Source organism: Vigna unguiculata, chromosome 5 (genome assembly GCF_004118075.2).
Source record: "Vigna unguiculata cultivar IT97K-499-35 chromosome 5, ASM411807v1, whole genome shotgun sequence".
In the NCBI taxonomy this organism is placed as follows: domain Eukaryota; kingdom Viridiplantae; phylum Streptophyta; class Magnoliopsida; order Fabales; family Fabaceae; genus Vigna; species Vigna unguiculata.
In genome coordinates, this window is record NC_040283.1 from 37,858,740 (window position 1) to 37,882,163 (window position 23,424).

General features: G+C 31.5%; 2 protein-coding genes across 2 annotated transcripts; one reads left to right on the top strand and one right to left on the bottom strand.

Moving 5' to 3' along the window:
- Positions 1–1,713: 1,713 nt before the first annotated feature.
- Positions 1,714–9,121, top strand: LOC114183815 (PH, RCC1 and FYVE domains-containing protein 1). The gene is made up of 6 exons (XM_028070963.1): positions 1,714–2,999; positions 3,403–3,612; positions 7,074–7,184; positions 7,670–8,029; positions 8,136–8,243; positions 8,379–9,121. The coding sequence occupies exons 1-6, from the start codon at positions 2,658–2,660 to the stop codon at positions 8,706–8,708; spliced, it is 1,461 nt and encodes a 486-aa protein (XP_027926764.1). The 5' UTR covers positions 1,714–2,657; the 3' UTR covers positions 8,709–9,121.
- Positions 9,122–10,258: 1,137 nt separating this feature from the next.
- On the bottom strand, positions 10,259–12,917 carry LOC114185410 (CBS domain-containing protein CBSX5-like). The gene is made up of 2 exons (XM_028073124.1): positions 12,461–12,917; positions 10,259–11,421 (listed from the first exon to the last, which is right to left on the bottom strand). The coding sequence occupies exons 1-2, from the start codon at positions 12,787–12,789 to the stop codon at positions 10,572–10,574; spliced, it is 1,179 nt and encodes a 392-aa protein (XP_027928925.1). The 5' UTR covers positions 12,790–12,917; the 3' UTR covers positions 10,259–10,571.
- Between the last annotated feature and the right edge of the window lie 10,507 nt (positions 12,918–23,424).

The window sequence follows — 23,424 nt, forward strand, 5'->3', positions numbered from 1 at the left end:
TCAACGTTTTATTATACCAATAATATAAAAATATTTACATTCATGACATGTGAAAACTAAATTCATAATAAATTATCAATTTTCCAATATCAATCTATATAAGAACGAAGCAAAAATTATAAGATTGTTTTCAGTTCTGTATAAATTTTTGCTGCCAATTTTTTTCCAATTGAGAAGAGATAAAAAGTGAGAAAAAATAAATATAGTTCTAGTAAATAATATAATGTGATAAGAAGAAAAAAGTTAAAGATTATAATTATTTAGAATAAATAAAGTACTCAACATAATAATAGTCCAAGTTTTAACACCAAATTTTATATATGCTTAGTAGAAATAAGTTTAAAAAATATTATAGATTAAGATTTTAAAATATGTAATATATATATATATATAATTATTTACTTTCATTTATATTATTATCTCTTTAAATTTCTTTTCTGAATTTTTCTTTATTTCTTTGATTATAAGTCACAATTTAGAAAATAGCATAATTTGGGAAAATAAGAACTAATTAGAGTTTTATTTAAATGAGTTTTTTGTTTTTCTCAAATAGTAAGTTTTATTTCTTTTTCCGTGAATTACATGTAGAAGTTTCCTACGTGAATTTGAGAGATTTGAGTATAATAAATTAATTCATGCTAGTCTAGAATCACACTGATATGTTTTATTTTGTAAATCAAAATCTTTGGAAGCAAGTTAAGACATTTTTAGTGTTTTTTTTAACTTTCTTATCTTACTAGGTGAAATGTATCATACTAGAATAATAAAATTATTAATAATTAAATTATATATATATATATATATATATATATATTTTTTTTTTTTTCTTGCATGTATACAAATACAACATGATGTTTTTTTATCACCAAAAAGTCAATTCATATGAGTTTTTTTTTTTCTTTTTTACTTCTCGAACCAATTTAATTAGTTTAGTGTAAGTGGTGAAAGTGTTAAGTGAAAAAGAAAACCAACAAACGAAAGAGATATAAAGATATTAAGAACTACAAATATTTTTTTAATCAAGTTAATTACTTTTTTAATTCTTTGATCTTAATGAAAAATAAAAAGGAACGAAAATATTTTTTAATTTTCGTACAAAAGCAAGTAAATATTTGTCTTAATTACTCGTTCAACAATACATTTATCAAAATGAAACATAGTAAATATTAAGCAACTTAGAAACGAAGTATTCTAACTAAATTCATTTCTAAATTAAATATAAACATTCTATTTTATACTCCTTTAACAAAATCATTGTGTGAATTTCATAGTTTGGTATCTTACATGGAATGCACCATCATCCTTTTACTTTATTATTGCACACCAGAAAGTATGCACTAACAAAAACAGTGTAAACATTTTTTAATGCATTATTTTTCAATGAAATATCTTTATCTCTTTATTACAAAACCCTCTTCAATTTTGTTATTGTTTTAATCTTTTCAACCACAATTATACGAATTAATAAACAGTAAATGACATTGAATTTAAAAAATAATAGCCATTTTTGTCTTTCCATCAAAGCTTGTAAATTACTTAAACCCAGTAATGGGATGGTAGTACTATTCTAACCCTACTTGAGAAACACACAGTTGCTGACGTGTCACAGTAAAAAGCTGCCACGCGTAATGAATCTGAACGACAAAACATAGATGGAATCTAAGCAGCAGGTACCACCAAAACAACACCGTGTTTTTTTCCCCACTTTTCATTTTCATGCTTTCAGAACAAAAATCAAAAGAAGAGAAACACTGCCATGAAATTCCTCAATTTCTTTCTCTTTCTCTCTCCAATGTTTCCCACACACTCACAAAACCGAACATTCATTCACACACTGAAAGCCTAAGCTACTACCTAGGCTCAGCAACTAGGAAATAAATAGCAGAGAAAATAATCACTATATGCAAAACCCTAACTAACCTTTTTTTCTCGTTTTCACCAAACCAATCAATCACTACCCTCCATTCCCCTCTTCACTCATTCCCTCCCAAACACGCTCCTCTTCCCATTTTTCTCAAAAAGTTACTTCCTTTCGCCTTTTTTCTCTTCTGGGCACGCCTTCTTCACCACTTGCTTTCTTTTCCTATTAGGTTCAATCCACCTTCTTCCGTTCTGATCTCAAACACCCACCTTTTTCTTTCTCAGTTTGTTTTCAACGGTTACGTGCTAAGTCCGTTAGATCAGTGTTTGCTGATTTAAATTTGATCTAATTGGTGTTTGGTTGGTTGCGGAAGTTCGTTCGTATTTTTTCACAATTGCGTTTGTGTGTGTGGGAGGGTGTTTTCTTTTTTCTGTGTTGGATGTGACTTTGCATGTCAAGAAGGTCCATTTTGATCTTCGATTTTGAACGGTGATTTTTGTGGGGGGTGTGACCAGTTCTCTTCTGATGTTTTATTTCCAACCGTTGTTTCAATCATCACCTTCTAATTATCCATCCTCTAGACCTCCTTTCTCTTTCTCAATTTCCCATGTTTTTCTCCGCTCTGACGTGTTCTTCATATGCTGCTTCAATTGCCTGAGATTTCGTCTCAAAATTTGATGTGTGATCCAGAGGGGAGTTGCTGGTTGTTGTCACTGTGAATCTTTCTGCCGGTTCTTTGAATCACATCTGGTTACCTTTGGTGAGGAGTAAGAAAGAGAAAGAGCGAATTTTGAGAATGGGAGACCGTTGTAGACATTTTTCCATTGAGGAATTACCATCACATTTGGTTTTAGAAATTCTGTGCTCGGGTAGGCTCAGTGCAATGGACCTTGTTTGCTTAGAATTGACTTCCAAAACTTTTGGTGGTAGCCATGGCCTGTACCCTTTTTTCAAGTTTAAGTCCTTGATTGACTTTGCTGCATTTCAATTGTGTGCCTCCCATGTTACCTATGCTAGGATGGGTTTGGTTTCTCAGAGGGAGTTGTATGATAGATGTGAAGGAAATTGGAAGCGAGTTTTGAGGTTCTTGCAGTCTGTGGAACAATCCTCTCAGATGGTCGAGACATCATCAGGCAATGTACTATTTCATTATTTCAAATAATTACTTTTGTCTGCTTTTGGTGAAAAAGATAAAAAAAAAAAAAGTATTTCCTGCGTGAATTATGAGGTGCCTTATGTATTCCTTTTTCTTTTGATAAAATTAGAAATGTGTTTCTCAAGGGTGGAGATATTTTCTTTTTGCTTTCGAAGTGTAAGTGTTGACACTACATGGTTTGCCCCCCACCCCCTTTTTTTTCAATGTCACTATTATAATAAAATGTAATAAGCGTTTGTAAACAATTAAAACAAAAAGAAAAAAGTTTTAAATGTTATGAAAATACATCTCATAGCAACGATAGACATTATAATGCTTTTGAACTGTCCTTTTGAAGGAAAACTGGTGGAGTTGTAAATAATGATGGAAAACATTTTATTGGCAGATGCAAATAACAACGGGAAAATATCACACCTTGTTGATCAGCAATTCTTCTGTCTATTCCTGTGGTTCTGGTTTATGCGGAGTACTTGGTCAAGGGCCTGAAACAACACAGTGTGTAGCATTTACCCGGATTGATTTCCCACCTTTGGCACGTGTGGCTCACGTTTCAGCCTCCTTTAATCATGCAGCTTTTGTCTTGCAATCTGGAGAGGTTAGTGGTTGCTTAACCTTTATTAAGCAAGTCATTGATCTGTAAGTTTTAGAATATTTCTGGTCAAAGAAACAACTTGCCTAAGAAATGTGTTTTTCACCACAAATTGAAGAGTTTTGCTGGAAGATGGGAATGGAGATATCATAAGTTTTCTTTTGTTTGACTCTTTGCCATTCCAGTGCTTTTATTCATGACCTTGTTCATATTATTTTGAACTAGCAGGTTAGAGTACAAGATACTCTGCATTCAATGTCCTGTTTTTGACTTTTGGGTCTCATGAGGAGAGCTTTTTGTGTAAATTTTCTTTAAAGAAATATGCTAATTTTACCGTTTTGTTTTAAAGTAAACACCAGCTAGCATAAGTTCAACTTTGGAACCGAGAATTATTGCTGTTCTCATGCTAGAGTGAAAATGAGTGCATCATAGAAAAAAAGAATGAGGATTTGTTTCTGGGGACTGGGATAGAGTTAGTAGAATTATTCAAGTCAAGAATGGGGGAACCATTAAGATGGATTCAAAACTATATTCTTTATTCCATCTGTCTTCCTTTAATATATTCTTTGTTCTCCAAAGATTAAAGAATGTGTAGGTGAAGTGAGAGTAAGACTGGATAGAATAGAAATATGGACACTCTTGTTGAAGTTCCAGGTCTTTTGTGTGTACTCGCATCTACTTTACAAATGGAATGAGACGGATCATCTTAGATTCTTATACTTGCTTAGAGAATGCCATGAAGATTTTTTTGATCAGTATATGAATTGGGTTGAATAGATGTAGTGATTGAAATTTTTGATTAATTACTTACCAAGCTTGCTTCCGAGCTTCCCTTTTGAAGTAATTATTAAATGCCTCGATGCAAACCAGAAAGGAAATTCACACAATAGTAATAGATGAGTAATATGTATTATTGATGATACTGACCTAAAAATGCAGTTGAGAAACCTTCACTACCCGAAGAGCAAAACATTTCACTCAAAAAGATATTTTTCCTCCAACATATTTCCAAATCCTCCTCGCATACACTTTCCACACTTTGGACCTATTCAGCTGGGCCTCTCTACTGTCCGAGGGCCTATCAATACTCCCTTCTTGAGCAGCACATTTGTCCTCATGTCTTAGGTTGGGAAATTGACTTTTCACAGTAAAAGTGTCCTCAAATGTAGCCTCTTCAATTGGTTTATCCCAACACAGGATAAGTATTTGAGACAGAATGTGTCCCTTGGTTGACAACTCTGGAAGCCAAGACGTGGAGAGCTTCCCAAGCACTAGCTGTAGCACTCTCAAGGTTATTTGGCAGATTTTTGCTAAATATGGTAATGTCCAGCAGCTCACTTTAGTAAAGAAATGTCAAACACTGGGTGGATGCAAGAGTTGGTTGTTGAAGCTTGTAGGGTACTGCTCCAATGAGCTCAATAACCTGAAATGGACCATAGTATCGAGGTGCTAGTTTTTCACTCATGAGGACGTAATTAAAGAAAAACCAAAATCACCCATAGCAAATTGGACATCCTTTCAGTGTGAATCGTCCAAGCTCTTCATGCCAGTCTAGGTCTGCGTTAAATTGTGTTCCAATTGGCACAAACATTCACCCATTTCCAATAAATCACACTGCACTGCTTTGATTTTTGTGTCTCTGGTTAAATAGGAGGAAAGAACGAAGAGGTGCTACTCATAGTCCAATGATCAATTAATATTGAGTGCACTACCTCATAAAAGTGAAAATTCTTCAACTTTTGTCTTTCTTTCATGTCAATATATAGACTTTCTCACTGTTTCAATCATTTAATCCAACATTTAATGGGAGCAGTAAAAGTAAGTATGTAATCAACCGTGCCCCACCAGATATCATCCAACGAAGTTTCTCCCATTTTGCCTTCTCATCAACATCTTCTTTATAGGATCATTCATCATTAACAACCATCCTTTGGAATACTTTTTTCAAGCTTCTAAACCTCTTCTTGAGTATTATTATTGTTGAAGCAAATTTTGTGGGAGCAACAGATAGCAACTTGAAGGAGTTGAAGTTGTTGAGCATTGGCAATCTCATAGAGTCCTCATAATGAAGTTTCTAATATATGTCATACGTTCAATTTGCATGATCCAAGGACATTGTTGGTATGAAACACTATTTTTTCAATACAACACAAGGAAATAGATGGAAGGAAGCAATGCCTCTATTAGCACATCTATTGCGTCACAAACAACTGCATTGTTAGTAATAAATTGTGCCACATTTATTGGTCCAAACCCCATAGTTACATTTCTCGTGTTTACCAATGAATTCTTTGTCTTTTATCTAAGTAGAGTGATTTAATGCCCTTAAAAACTTGGTCCACTCTTAGTGACAACCATGAAATTGATCAGAGGCCTCTTTGAATATCACTCTGCCCATCGCTACCGATGATCATGCCCCTTGAACTCCATATTTTTGTATTGGCTGCAGAAGATTCTCCACAAGGTTTCTTTCCTTTGAAAGAAAGGTAGTTCTTAACTTTTATTGTTACCTGGAGATACATACCCACTAAGATTAGATTTATGGAAGCATCAGAAAATGCTATTCTAAACAAGGATTCCTTCTTAGAGGAAATGGTAGTTTTGAAGAGTAAAACATCCTTGCAATTTCACAATCAAGAGTATTTGTGCTTTGTGCTTTGTGCTTTGCACATTGAAAGTAGATTCCAAAGGATGTTACTTTTTTGGTTTATATCCAATGTCTATGACTCCGTCTTCATTAGAGATGTGAGGCAAAGAGACAGATTTTTACTTTTACTTCTCAATTTTCAATGATACTTCATTGTCCAACATCTTAAACTAACTGAAGTTGTTGAGACTTTTAGTATTAAGATCTATTGAATACAATTTCACATAAATTGCACTTAATTTCAAAATTTCCACTGGTAGGAATCTTTATTACTTAAAAAAAAAGTTCCATGGAGGACTAATTTTATCCTCTTGTTTTGTTGCTGGATTAGTAGCAGTATTCATCTCTAGAACAAAACAAATAAATTGATACATTATAAAATCACCTTTCTGTAGTTATGTGTGTGTATAGGTAATAACAGGTAGTTTAACTATTTCTAATATCTCTTAATCAGAGCTACATCATAGTAAGATTTTGTATTGTAACGTATATCCGTCAATTATGATGTTTTCTTCATCAGGTCTTCAATTTCTGGGGAGATAATCCAAATATTACGAAATGATGTATGCGACACTTGCACTCATTAGCGTTTGTGCGTAGATGTTCCTTAAATAGTAAAACTTAGCCACAAATTTCTTATAATTCTTAACTGCTCTAAATATAATGCTAGGTCTACAGAATTTGTCTGCATGCTCCCTATTGATAATTCAGATCCACGGTTGTTTTCTTTTCTTGGGATTGAAACCGATGGTATGAGATCGTAAAATGATTAATAATTTCTTCCTTCATAAACAAGCAATTTCAACTTTGACTGATGCAGGTATTCACATGTGGAGATAATTCATCTTCTTGCTGTGGGCACAGAGATACTAGCCGACCAATTTTTAGGCCACGTCTTGTTGAATCCCTTAAGGGAATTCCGTGCAAACAGGTATAAATCATCATCACATTATTTAGAGATGATAATTGTTGACTGAGTTGAAAACAATGGTCGGTGTTCTATTGTTTATTACTAGTCTCATGGATTGACTAGTTGTTTGCTGAGTTCAAAATTATTTCAAGACGTGAAATCCACTTTTTCTGTAAAATCTACAGTAAATTATTTTGTAATTTTAGTTTCAAACCATGTTAGTTTATTCTGGTTCTTATTTCTTTTATAAGAGTGTTTTGTCATATATTTGAGTCATTGTGCTTATTTCAAGTTGCACATCTGTAAATCCTATATTGAGACCCGACAACTGTCCATGCTGGTAGGCACAGATGTTCCACCAGTTTGCTCTGATGTGCTGTTTTCTAGCCATTCATTGGATGTCCATTCACTACTAATTCTTTAATTCTCAATTTCATTACTGTTCCATGATGTTTATTTTTGTAAGGTCCCACTTAAAAGATATTGAAAGTGCCTGAATGTCTCAGGTTGCGGCGGGGCTTAACTTCACAGTCTTCCTCACCAGACAAGGTCATGTTTATACATGTGGAACCAACACACATGGCCAACTTGGTCATGGTGACACTCAGGACAGGCCAACCCCCAAAATGATTGAAGTCCTTGGATCTGTTGTTCAGATTGCTGCAGGACCAAGCTATATCTTATCAGTAACAGAAAATGGAACATTATACTCCTTTGGGTCAGGTGCAAATTTCTGTCTTGGCCATGGTGAGCAACACAATGAGTTTCAGCCACGTGCTGTACAGAAATTCAGACGGAAAGTTATTCATATTGTCCGTGTATCTGCTGGGGATGAGCATGCAGTGGCCCTTGACTCAAATGGATTTGTGAGTTTCAATGGACAAGATATATTTCCAGTTTTATTTGTTATTCTTGGTTTTCATTATTTAAGCACTTGTGAGAATTACTAAGATTTTGTTATTAATGTTCCAGGTATATACATGGGGCAAGGGATACTGTGGTGCTTTAGGCCATGGCGATGAGATTGAGAAGACAACTCCAGAGATGTTGACTAGTCTTAAGAATCAACTGGCTGTTCAGGTATTATTGTATTTCCATATTCTTGATCAATCTTTGTTGAGGTCAATGGTTTACAACATTTGCAATTTGCCTTTCTAGATCAAAAGTCCTATGATATCCATACTGTAAGGGCTTATGTTTATTTGTTACTTGTAGGTGTGTGCAAGGAAGAGGAAAACATTTGTGCTAGTTGATTCTGGTTCAGTCTATGGCTTTGGCTCCATGGGATTTGGCAGCCTCGGATTCTTGGACAGAAGGGTGTTAGATAAAGTATTGAAACCTCGAATCTTAGATACCTTGAAATCTCACCATGTTTCTCAAATTAGCACTGGCTTGTACCACACTGTTGTGATCACTAGCAGGGGAAATATATTTGGCTTTGGAGATAATGAAAGAGCACAACTTGGTCACGACACATTAAGAACCTGCCTTGAGCCAATTCAAATTTTCAATAGAGACACATCTGAAGATGTAGAAAGCATGTGAGGTTCCTAATGCAATCACCTCTTTTTATGTGTGGTTCTGATACTCTGATACATCAGATACCTGACTTCTCTAGTGTCATATGTTCACTACTGTTTTACTTTACTGTTATATGTTGTATTATGTTATAGTTTTTTAAAATAATGATAATAAATAACACAACATTGTAATCATTTTTCATTACCCTAAAGGGTGTGATTTTGTTTTGTTAGACAATGCTGGAACTCATTTTCTATTTTGCTGGCTTTCATATTATTAATGAAATAATTATGTGTTAGTAGTTCTTCAAATGGACAAACTTTTAGATTCATTGTTGCATTTATACTAGTTGAGTATTTGTACTAAGACAAATATTACTTAGTGAGGTTTAGCCATGGTATGGCCCAAGTTATAATGTAATTCATTTGGTTTGTTTTTATCACTTTTACAATTTATACGTTTTTTTAGTCCTTTGTGTTTATTTTAATTAAGAAAAAGTAGATAAATTTTACACTGTGCCATAACTAATACTTGCAAGATTAATTAAAAATATGGATCGACAATTCATTCATAGAATTTAAAACTTAAACTTTCTGAACATACAGAAATGGTTATAAAAGAAGATCGTAGATGCTCGAACTACTTGGATTAGTTTATAATATAAAATGCTCTCAAAATTTTCAGGAAGTTACTAGAAAATCAGATTTATTAGAAAATAAATCAATCTTGTCAGGCATAAACCTGAGTAAATGAAAATTATAATTGAAATTTTAATATGTTCTTATTAATCATTTAAAATATATCATCATGTACTGTAACAAATTAGTTAATTTTACAATACTCATGCCTGGGTTAGAAAAATATTGTAAAGTCCAAGAGAACTTGAATGACAAAAATACCCGGCACTATTTGTCTTCAATTCTTAAAAAGAACTATTGTTATCGTGTATAACCCCACCGTGTCAGAGCTGATAAAAACAAAAAAGATAAGATCCCATACGAGATATACATACACATGTGCAAGGGGTGTGTCGGACACGTGTCCGACATAGGAACACTCTTGCTTCATATAATGTAATAAACTGTCTAATATCTTCCAAAGTATTATAGTAAAAATAAATAAATATCTCTGCGCATCTTGCATTTTCTGAAACTAAAGTGGTACAAGAAAATGTGTCTCTTGTGCTCTGTGTTCTCTGTGAGCAACCACATTATGATTTCAAATTTCCCCTAGCCATACACTTTAATCAAGTACTTCACTGATATTCTGATGATGTCCAACTGTCTATATCTAAAATGGTCAACAAGTTAATAAGAGCACAGAGACTTTCATAATCTGACATAGGGCCACCTCAACTATAAACTTAGGTTCTTCAATAGTTTCAGTCAATTCCAAAATGTATTCAAGTTCAGAATACTTCCTTAAAAGAAATTGTGGGTGTCACTCATCTTTGTGACAGTAGGAACCTTAAAATGTTCACAATAAATATGCATTTCAGAAAACATCATTGTTATGAGAAGTTGTAGTTACCTTACCTAATAATAAACTGATGAAAGTAAACATGGGCTTTCAACTTTAAAACACAACATCCAAAGTAAATTGATACACAAATCTCATTGCAAAAGAAAATGTTTCGTTGGAGAAAGGAACATTTTAAGTACTCTCAGACAAACTAAGGCAGGAAAAACTGGTCCTCTACAAAGAATTGCGTTGAAGGGAGTTTTATTAGAAGGGGAAGCACACTGAAAAAAAGTACAACAAAAACCAAACCTCCCGGGCCACATTGCAATACTCATAACAACAGAAGGGCCATGTTCATTGACCTTGGTTCATGCTTCTCACCAGCAGCATCCAAAGCCAAAACCTCACCACAGTATTCCTAACAGTCTACATGGTCTCTAAATGTTCTCTGAACACCTTCAACATGTTAGAAAAAGTAGCAATGCCAACTAAGCTACAATCATCCTCAATAACCCACAAGTAGTTCACCCTATGAGCAATGGCCTGGATCATCACAGCAATGAGCGAGCTCTTGGGATGACAAACTATAGCCTCTGCTTTCCTCACCATCCTGGCTGAATAGCTAGATGACCTTGAGTACCTGCCAGACCTAGTCATTGTTCTTGTTGGTGACTCCTCATCAGAGGAAGAGGAAAATGCAGAGTGTAAACTCTCACAGGATGACAAAATTGTGAACTCCTGCAGCATTTTCTCCAAACTCTTCTCCTTCAACCTAGCCTTCACCACTCTCACAAGATCCTCAGGAGGGCCTCCACAGTCAATGTAGGCCATCAAGTCCCCTGCAGACAAGGTGGCAATGGCTGCCACAACCGTCTCATCACAAGAAGCAAGGGTGAAGGGTGATATCTCCCCAATGAAAGTTCCATCACTGTCCAGAATGGCAACAGAAGTTTGCTGGGTGAGGGACTTTGAGATTGCTCCCACTGCTGAAGATGCAGGGGAGAAGTAGTCAATGGCAAGCACATCAGAGCTTATGATCCCAAGAGAGTCAAGAGACAGTGCAGGAAGTGGAGTGAAGACCCCAATGGAACCAAGAAGGAACCGAATCACATCCTCTTGAGTCAACCAGCAGAACTCACAACCGTTGTGGCTGTTGATAGTTGGTGATGCCCTCAGATGCTGTTTCCTTCTTGAAACTCCACTCCTCTTTGTTGGCAATATTGGCACCACAAGATTCTGTGCCCCTTGGAGTATAAGATCAATAGCTTCCAACAAGCTGAAATATCAGAAACAACAAAGATCAAGAATGGTTAATTCACCTAGTTCTTCGTCTGCTCTGCATACTAAAACACCAGAAAGAAACAAAATTTAACTCCACCCCCCATAAAAAATTGCAGATTCAACAGATTCCAGACAGGTTATAATTAAACAAATTAAACTGCAGTTAAAAATAAAAATAAAAAGAACCACTCAACCTTGCTTTATTAATTCGTTCAGATTCGTTCAGATTCTCACCTCTACTAATCTCTCGAGATTCGTTCAGATTCAAAATCTTGATTTTTTTTAAAGAACTGGTGTCCGAATCAGATTAAGATCATATGTTCAAATCATCCAGACACCTTTCACTCTGACCTTGACTTACTTAATCCAACACGTCTAAGGAATTATCCTCACATTTTATTTCTCAAATATTATTTTCCCTTATACAACAAAACTTACATCCATTTTTATCAAGTAATTTATGGGTTTCTATGACAAAAAATATCCACTTCTACACAGAAAGGGAGAATCAAAGATCTTCACTAAAATATGATTTCAAAAATCAGCTTAATACTGCAAATTTTGCCATAACATATTGGAGCGTTTGCTCGGAATCATAATTGTGACAAAATCAGTCAATTTTTCAGTATATTTCCCACGATATCAAAGTAAAAAGGTGAAACTACAAACAATTTAAACCCTAAAAAATATGTAGTAAATCACACCAGTAATCTTGAAGTTTCGTAGATTGCTTAAAACCCTTTTTTTTTTCAACCTTGACACCAAATTCTTCCATTGTTCGAAATATACTACATTAACATCTTACAGACTATATCAATCCCCAATTGTGTAACAAACATTAGCTGGAAGAGAGATCCTTGTAAATATTAGAGAACACAAGAAAATAAAATTTAGAAAAATCTCATAAAAAGTCTTCGGATTTTTACTTGAAAAACCTTACACTAATAAAATTAATTGAAGGAATAATAGTATCAAAGTGTGTCCATATTTATGTCGAATGTTTGTTGAAAATGGAAAGAGAAAAAGGGGAGCACCTAGAAGAAGGTTGAAGATGAACAACGAGAGAGCAATCCTTAGGGAGAATCACAGAAATGGGTTGGTTAAGAGCAGAAGAAGGAGACAAGAGATTGTCCTCTTTGCAAAGGTAGCAGATAACATCAACCATGCACACTTTCCCTACACATCTGCACTGTTCCTTCTCCTTCTCGTGCTCACAGCAGAGCCACACGCTGATGAAACTCTCGTCGGAGTTTTTCAGCACGGCCAAGGCGTCGGCGACGGTGGCGGCGGTGGACAGCGACCTCAGCGGCGGCTTCCCAAGGCAGAGGTCCGATACATCGCGCGCCAGAAAGCTCACTGCCATGCAAAGGATGGATCTCCGGGGATATGAATGCGGTGGCGCGTGAAGAATGTGTGGGTGGTGGTGGTGGTGGGTGGGTATGGAGAAAAAGGGAGGAAGAAGGGGTTTATTTATAAGAGCGTGGAATAATTTTGAGATGCAAAATCTGATTTTTATAACATCTTAGTTAAAATAAATATCATAAATTTTCATAAAATAACTCTTAACATCTTTTAAAATAACTCAATACTGTCATACTTTAAAACCTAAATTACAAATATTTTTTGAAAACTAAAATCTAAAAATAAAGATTTAATAGTACTTTTTACTATTATTTTCAATATTTTTAATTTACTTAATATAACCATTCTTGCAAATTAGCGTGAAATTACTAAAATAATAAATTATAACTTAACGACAAACCAAAATCAATTTCTTGATGAATAAATTATATGATTAAGATAATAAATATCCCATGTCATTTTAATAGTGCTGTCATAATAAACTTAATTAAAAATTAGATTAATTAACTAAAAAGGAAAAATGTATAGTAATAAATATATATAAAAAAATAAGATAAAGAAACACCTTTTTCAGCCGAAGTAACTAAAAAATAGTACCAATATTTTTTTAAAAAAAATCATACCCTAAAAAAAAGTATGTTTGTACTGTGTTTTGCTATTACGAAGTGTGACACTGTGTTACAGAGTGTACGGTACTAAGGTACAAGAATGTGTGGGACCACTCGGTTTTCTTTTCAGAAAAAAAAAGAAGAACAATATATAATACATGAAAATAATTAATGTGCTTTCACACCTTGGTCAGATCAGAATGCGTGTTTGATTTTATTTATTCCAATACAGAGTTTAGATTATGGCATATTAAATTTCTAAAATTGAAAATTGAGTTCTAAATAAGATTTTAGGTTTCAGAAATAAAATATAAAGTTTATCAATTTAAGTTATAAAAGTTTAAGCAAAATTGAGAAAATGTAAATGTATATTTTATAGAATCTTGAGAAAAGTATTGGTATGATAAGATCACTTTAAAAACTTACGTCACATTATCTGGAGATGACTACATAAACTCATTTAATTTTTTCTTAGCTTTAAGCATATATACCAATACCAATACGACAACTAACACCTAATCTTTCGGTATATTAAGACAGTGATTTTCTTAACTCTTTTCATTTGGCAATTATTAATTGAACATACATAATTAAATTTAATATTATATGTAATAAATATAGAGTGAATAGTCCCTTCATTATAATAAATATATTTTATAAATACAATAAATTTTAATTTAGCTAATTATTAATATAATTATGGATGTGTCTGCTTTTAATAATTGTTACATTGTTACAGATGTATATTGAAAAGAAAATTAGTGTTAATATATAATTGAAGTCTTTTCATAAGTACATATGATAACAATTACTAAAAGACATAATTGTGTTCAATTAATTTAAATATCATCAAAGTTCAAACAAAATTAATCAAACTAAATCTTTTATATTAAAACTGTAATTAATTATGTTTTTAGTCACTAAATTTATTAAATTTGCATGTGAAGTTACAATTCATCTTTTATAAAAGTTTGATTTTGATTATTAAACATAAAAAATAATGAATAGTATCTTCTTAATTCAATTACGTTAATTATTTCTTTTATTTATCAAACACAACTAAAATTATTATTTAAATTATTTATATTATTTGATAAGATCTTATTTTAATATTTATTAAAAAATACATTTCATGTCAAAACAAATTTAATTTAATTGAATTAAAAAATTAAACTCATTTATTTTTTAAAATATAAGGATCAACATATATTCAAATTTCAGACAAATTTTAATTTTTCTTATAATTTTAGGAAATTACAAAATATTATTAACCCAATTTTTTATCATAATAAAAATGAAAAGTATTCGTATTAACTATATTGAACTTATATAACCTATTCCTAAAAATATAATTATTTCGATCTCTAATTCTTTCGATCCGTAAGAGAAGTTAATTATATTTTTTTACAATGAGGTATCATATTTAAAACAATAAAAAGTTTGTGAATTAAGTAATAGTAAATCATATTTGTAACCCTTTCAAAAAATTTCAGTTATTAAATCTTAAAATATACCGTTTTTCATTTAAAAATTAAGTTTAATTTTAAAAAGTGATATATATATATATATAAAAGTAAATATGATTTAGGAAATCATAATAGTAAATCATATTTAATTTGAAAAAGTGATATATAAATCATCTTAAAGAATAGAAATAGGGTATACTTCGAAATTAGAATAACTAAAATTAAAAATTTTAAGATAATTAAAACCAAATAATTCTAGAGAATAAAAACATATGCATATATGCACTCCTCCATTTCAATTACTTTCCTTTAACCAACCATACCTAAACAATTTGGTGCATGCAAAAACATATAATTATTGTCTAAGTTGTTATTTTTCTTATATCGTTCAAAATTTTGTTAATTCATTTTATTCTCTAATCCTTTTATTAGTTGTAATAACCTTTATCAATGTAATAGAGTTGTACATTGTTATCATGATAGAGATGTTTGTACCAAAAGAATATCATTCTAGATTGACATAATTTTGGTCCTAGATAACACAATTATTATCTATTTATTTAACTGGTAACTATATCATTTAAATCTAACAAAAAATATATATTCTTAAGCTTTATTTTAAATTTTGTCTACCTCATTCATATATTTATCTGTCTATTTATTTTACATAAATTCTTTACAAAATTGTGTGTTTTCATACAAAAAGATATTTTCTGGAAAAGTTGAAAAATTGATTATTAATGGATCAATAAATTGTATATTTTAGTGCGATATTCAAGAAATTTTTTTTAAAACTTTCCCATTCTCTGTAATAGTCAAAATAACATATTTAAAAACTGAAATAATTAATTTTATAGTAAAAATAACATCACCATCTCATGGCAGGCTTGAAAGTGAAATCATGCCTTTGGAAAATAATTAATTGTTGTGTGTATGAGTTTTAGATGATGGGTTAAATATGTTTTTGGTCCCTTAACTTTCAGTGAATTTTGGAATTAGTCCATTTCGAAACTTTGGACCAATTTAGTCCTCCATCTTTCGAAATACGTGAATTTAATCCTTTTGATCAAATTTTGTTAATTTTGTTTGACATTTCAAGCTTGTTTCATAACAGTATTTGACTTAACATTAGAGCATAAATGTATCAAACAATATAAACAACTCAAATACAATCCTGAAATGCGTATGAAACATCAAATAAACCTAACAAAATTTTATTAAAAGGACTAAATCCACGTATTTCGAAAGATGAAGGACTAAATTAGTCCAAAGTTTCGAAATGGACTAATTCCAAAATTCACTTAAAGTTAAGGGACTAAAAACATATTTAACCCTTTAGATGATCTCACTTTTTCAAACTTCAAACACATTATTCTTTCTTCCCTTCTTAACATTAAAACTAAATAAAAGGTTGAGATCCTGCAATATATATTCCATTTTGGAATTCCTTTGTTGTAAAATTATCCAAATAAAAGTTATATAAATAAAGGAAAAAAAAAAGCCATTTATGCAACTTGATTCCCTTTTATTGTAGATCCATCAAAACTTTACATTATTTTAATCCGAACACAATCTTACTTTGGTACACAGACAAAATTTAGCAGAGGATGAAAATAATTGGAAATCCAATTGTCTTGTATAAGCATTCCAATAATAGCATATATACATTATTAGGGTTTTTTTTTTTTTTTTTACAGCAAAGTATTAATGTACATTTTTTCTTGATGAAAGTACAGTGTATGAGCATGGGCATGAAAATGGAGTTTAGTACCACTCGTCCTACTCAAGCTACAAGCCAAAAATGTCCACATGTTTATGTTACATATAAAATAACACTTACAAGAAGGAACTTCAGAAAATTTCTTTTTCTTCATACCAACTCTGAATTAAATTAATGAGTTTATTCTTATTTTGAATGGATAATTAATGCACTCACAAATATTATTATTTATTATTATCTTTAATGCTTTTTGTATGACTAATCTGCATGTTCTCAAAACAATTATTTTAACATATAGAGTAGTATGTTTTTAAAAGTGTATTAATTAATCGTATCAACAACCTTTTTTATTGTATTGTTTTTATTTATATATTAATGATAAAAAATAATTAGTCATTGTAATAAATAATTTATATATTAAGTTATAAACTAAATATTATTAATAATTAATATTTTTTAAAAATTAATTGATTTCTAAATTAATAACCGAAATAATTTATATTATTATTATTATTATTATTCTTTTTAATTATTTTCATTATAATCATTATTATTTAAAATATGTGGAAGTCATTTTAAAATAAACAATCACCGGTCAAAGTAATTCTTCAAACTTATTTTGAAAATACAACTAGTTTCCCATATGTTAATACTCGGTGAATGATAAAATTTATCAATTCGGTCCATCTCCATCATGTTTATGGATTTTGAGCTTGAGGGACTTGTGTGGCACGTACCCTCTAAAATATATCTTCCAAAATATTAGAAAAATATCTTTAAAATATTTATAAATAATATTTCATGATATAATAATCGGTTATCTTCATAAATATCTTTAAGTAACAAAATATGTTTAACATTATATTTGTTTATCCATTGGTCCAATAATCCTATAAATACACTATATCGGCAAGGAGTACTCACTCAATTCCTTCATTCTTTATTATTTTTATATAATCTACAATTTTCTTAAACTCTTACGGGCTTAAAAGTTGGAGAATCTTTTTTTACAAGTAATTATTTTTCTACTTCTCTTCAAATTTTGGAACTTTCTCGGTTAGGTTTTTAAGGACTTATTATCTACATCAAAGGTACTATATCCATAAGAACTTTGTTTGGAACTTTGTCTAAACATCATTTTTCGGATCTTAGTGATAATTCTAATTTATGCTGGTGGAGTATGGAAGAAAAAGATTTCACTTTTTTTTAATGGAAGAAAAATATTACACGATGAAGAATTTAAAGCTTCTTCTCAGAAAGTGGAGGAGACAAATTATAAAGATTTTGAAATATGATTGTTATTATGTTTTGGAGTATTATGATTGTATGTTTGATTATTTTGGCTGTGAGAAGTGGAGGTGATATCTAAAAATAGTTGATGTCATGTCAAAATATAAACACTAACATCATAAAAACATTGAATCCTTCTCTTTTATAATGTCAAATAAGTAAATAATTATATTCTTAACATTTGACTCATTGCACAACAATATGGGAAGAAGAAACAAAAGACGAATATTTGTACCCACGCCAGCAATATTATATTGTAGAAATAGAGGAAGAAGAAAAGAAAAGAAAACACCAATTTGAAACCCTAAAAACACGAGTTTGCATCGAAGAAAAAGAAAAAGAAAAACTAAGTAAACTCTAAACACCAACTCTAATTGTTTAAATAAAACAAATGAAGAATCTTTATAAATTTATTTATTTTTTTAATTTTAATATGGACTACTTGTTAGTAAAAACTTCTCTCATATCATCTAAAACAAACACAAAAGTACATTTTTTTTCTTAAAATATCAATAACAAAATTTGTCGATTTAAAACATAAATAATAAAAGGTACAAAAAAGAAAGAAAAAATGTACAAGTTCTAGTGGTAAAATGCATAAAAGTAAAGATAAGAAAAAAAAAACTCATGTTCTTTTTAAACAAATTAATTTCAATTCCAACTTGAATTCTTTATCAATAGACATCTGCATGTCATGTCGTCACCAAATTAAACATTTCATAGATTTAATATTAAACGTATAACATATTTAATTTCAAAACATAAATAGAAAATTCGCTACATTAAAACGTAAACTATATTTAATTTTAAAACATAAATAATAGAATTCGCTAAATTAAAACTCTAATATGAAAAATTCTAAAGTCATATTTGTAAAATAAGTAATTAAAAGAAAAAAGTTCCCAAAAAAAATAAAATTGAAAGCATATATGCTGAATGTAAAAATATAAATATAGAGAAAAAGTGGGTTTTATTTAATATAAGTAAATATTATGTCTCACTTTACAAGACATAGTAAATGTTGGGTGAGAAATTTTGTTGAATTTATACGCATTATTGAAATGTGAATTAGTTTCACGATGGGTCCAAGATATTGACATTTATGAAAATTTTACGATTTTGCTCTTTCAAACAAAATATTCTCACTCCGTTGTCATCTTTGACAAAACATCACAATTTCAAACGGAAATGTACACGTTCTTATTTATTTATTTTATTAATATACTCACTTTTAATTTCAATATTTTATAATCTGAGTTTCAGTTTGTATTGCTTATGTTATTTCAAAAACAAACTCTCCAAGTCTGTTATCATATATTCATTTATGGGTTAAATATGTTTTTGGTCCCTTAACTTTCAGTGAATTTTGGAATTAGTCCATTTTGAAACTTTGAATCAATTTAGTCCTTCATCTTTTGAAATACGTGGATTTATTTTGAAAGCAACCAATGGGTGGATAGATAAAAGTTTTTCACAGAATTGCTCGTACTCTTGAATGAAATGCTTTCTAAGAGAAATATTCTACCCACTCGAAATTATGACGCCAAGAAAATTCTTTGTTTGATGAGTATGTAGTATAAAAGGATACATGCATGTCCTAGTGATTGCATATTATACAGAAAAGAAATTGAAGATTTAAAGAAATATCCAAAGTATGGGTCATCATTAGGGATGTCAAAAAAATCCGTACCCGTGGGTATCCGCGGATAAAACCCGCAACAGATAGGAAATGAATATTAAAAATGGATACCCGCTACTCGCGGGTACGAGTATTTTTGATACCCGCATGTTAACGGGGCGAGTATGGATATCATAGTATCCGTACCCGTGGATATCCGTACCCGCTAAACTTTAATTCAAAAAAACATCCTTATATATATATATATATATATATATATATATATATATATATATATATATATATCAGTAAAAAACATTATGAGTCTTCATTTAATAATGGTGGTCGGATTCTTACCCCACAACAGAGTAGATTACTTCCAGATACTGTGAAAGTATTGATGTGTCTCCAAGACCGGTTATGGACCAACATGGAAGGTAATGAAATTAACACTTTTACTTAGATATTTTAATTAAGTGATTGTTAGAAATTTTTAATAAACTTCTTATGTCTTCAGGCTCTTCTAGATTAAAATTGGACAACATGAAACTTTATACAATGTTACAAGAGGTGAACATTGATGAAGTTAGTAATTTCTTTAATATTTCATTCAAAAATAAACTACAATATAAATTGTTAGTGATTTTTTATTTTTTTATTTTTCAAGAATCAATCGGAGAAAGGGGACTTGTTGATCCAAGCACTAATTATGGTTAAATATTTATTTTTTAAAATATTTTTGTAAATACCCGCAGGTACCCGTGGATACCGGCAGATATGAAAAAAATAGACGGATACCCGCATAATGGATACCCGACGGATATGGGTACGGGTACGGGGCGAATATTTATCTAGCGGGTAGGGTACGGGGGAACTACTACCCGTACCCTACCCGCCCCGTTGACATCCCTAGTCATCATGTTACAAGCAGAAAAGAAACAATGAAGATAATGATTAAATAAAAAAGGAAGGATCTGCTTTGAAAGTAGCTTGGTACCTTCCGATTGTGTCTAGACTTAAGCTTTTGTTTGCAAATCCTAAAGATGCTAAAAACCTTAGTTGTCATGTAACTGAGAGAAAATGTGACAGATTGCTTCATCATCCAGCTAATTCAATGCAATGGAAAAATATTGATCAGGAATTTTCCAAGTTCGATCTAGAATGTAGAAATGTTTGGTTTGACTTAGTTACCAATGTAATGAATCCATTTGGTAACTTAAGTACAAACCACAGTTGTTGTTGTTGTTGTTATTGTTATAGAAGAAATCACTAGGAAGGTCACTGAACAACTTATGCGACAATTTGAGAATTATGGCATTTGTTCGCCATTAGATCCTCCACAGAACTAGAACCATTTGTACCTTCCACGGGTAAAATTAACAATATTTTTTCTATAAGTTATGAATTGAATAAAGGATATTTAATCAAATAATTGAATGACATTAATAATTCATTGACTTTAACAGGTAGAAGCAGAAAGGAGAGTTGTTCAACTTCACCCATACTAGGGGATGACATGGATGACACTCATCCATGTTAGTTATATATTTCGGATGGTACAGGGAAGACACTAGTGGCTCGTGGAAAAGTATTTGAGGCAACCACAATTCTTCATGGTTAAGGTCACGGTAGAAGAGGTTCTCGTGCCATTTGCTTTAGTTCATGTACCAACAAATGAGGTATATACTGTGACACAAACATTCTAATGTTTCCTCGCCTGACCTAGAGATTTGGTTGATTCTGACCCCCCGGTACAAACTCTTAAACCCACCACAAACTAAATTTTTAAGTTTACATGTATATTATATTCAACCTTAAATTATATTCCATTTTAACTCAAATTGCATCGATATTGGAAGATCCTCAACCAAAGAAGATTCGTCTCTCTTTGGACGATCCTCTTGGTGCATTACTCCAACTTGCTGAAATCATAAATGATAAGCCGATGCAGGTTCCTTGGGATTCTAAAATTTTCGGGAGAGACCTTGAGATCCCACTTTACTTGTATTTCCAAGATGCCTTGGAGCTTGCATGAGGACGAGAGGAACTGAATATTACCATTATTCAATTATGGATGATGTAAGCCTTTAAGTCATTATATATAATTATTTGATTTATTTATCTATTTACTTATATCAAATCAATTTTATGTTTAGGTATCTATTTGGTGCTACTGAAACTAAGGGATTGAATGATCTATATGAATTTGTAGAACCCCAACTCACTCATAAAGGCAACAAGTTTGATGACACCAAAGCATATGTGACCAAATGCTTTAAACGCGGAAAATAAATTTATTTTGTCCCTTATGTTGCTGGGTAAGTCATTTTTGTAAACTTGTGAATATAATCTCTCATTTTAACGCATAACAATGAATTTATTTTCTTTTTACGGCTAAGGTAAAATGTCTTGCATTGTGTGCCCTCCAGGTTTGGTATTGCTATCCATATATTTTTATAGTTGTTTCATTTGATTTTCTTCCTTAATTAATTGTAAGGTTGTTCATATAATGTAGTGTAATAAACAAACTGGCTCTTATGAATGCGGTTACTATATAATGTAATGGATGACAACCATTGTGTGTGCTCGTATTACAACTAATTGGGAAATAGTAATATATATTTGAATTAAAATGAATACTTTGCAATATTATCTTTCTATATACTAACTTAAGTTAATGTCTTATTTTTCAGGCATTCAAGAGTACTGCAACAATTCTTGCGAAGTTCATAAAGTTTAGTAGGATAGCATGTGCCAAATTTATAATTCAAATGTACAATAGTATTGGTTAGGATATGTATTTGAATTGTGGATGATTTTCCAATTGTCTTTTAAATGTATTTGGATTGTGGATGATGTTATCTTTCATAAAATATTATGTTCTGATTTGTGCTGGTTTCTGAAAAAATATGCAGATTTAAATGTGGGAACGATGCCAAAAATACTTGTTGGTCTCTTGGCAAGCGTACCAAAAGTCAACTGTAGTATAATGATTTAAAGTAGGAGTGTTGAACCCACGAGGAACGGATTCAGTGAAAATTAATAATTATCTCAATCAGCATATGTATAAAGATTTTAATTTGACTTGACATTAACTATTGCATAAAATGAATACAATAAAAGCGGAAAAGTTTAGAAAAATACAGTAAAAGAAACTGGGATTGAATTTAATCTATCTCCCTTGTCTGTAATCTGGATGAATATAATATATAACATCTGAAAATACTAATATTGATGCACACTCAAAAATCATTTATACCGATCCCTCGTGTATAAAATTCATAAGATTAGTTCCGTGAATATTGATTCCTCACATATTCAATAAACTATCCAGCATTAGGATCGAGTGTTAAAAGCAATTGATATATTGAGATCTATTCCTAGCATCACAGTATATCAAGTATCATTGTTCAAATCAGATTTTCAAAAATACCTTCCGGTCAAATCTAAAAATCAAAATCAAAACATCTATTGATCAGATAGAAGTAAGCATTAAGAGCAGAACAATAATACCAATATTGAGTAAAACAGAAATGCTATATATAAATATCACCAGATTACTTCCAAGTTCGAGTAGATTACATTCAATCCCAAGGAAAGAGATTAGCCACTCATGGTAGCTATCAAAATCCTAAGAGCTAAAGAAGAAGAAGAAGAAAATGTGAACTCTGTAGCTCGTGGTCACATCTCTATCAAGTCTGCAGTTTTTCTCCCAAAATCTCTAGCTGATCTTCACTTCCTAATGCACGGAGAATTTATACCCACGAAGGTCTCGCTCAAGCTACCTGAGTCTCGCTTGAGCGAGACAGCATTCTTCATCCTAAAGAAAGCCTCTCGCTTGGGCAAGACGTGCTGAGGCCAACATCTCGCTTAGGCGAGCAAGAGTACTTCGAGCTGAAGAAAGGATCTCGCTTAGGCGAGATTGGCAGCATCT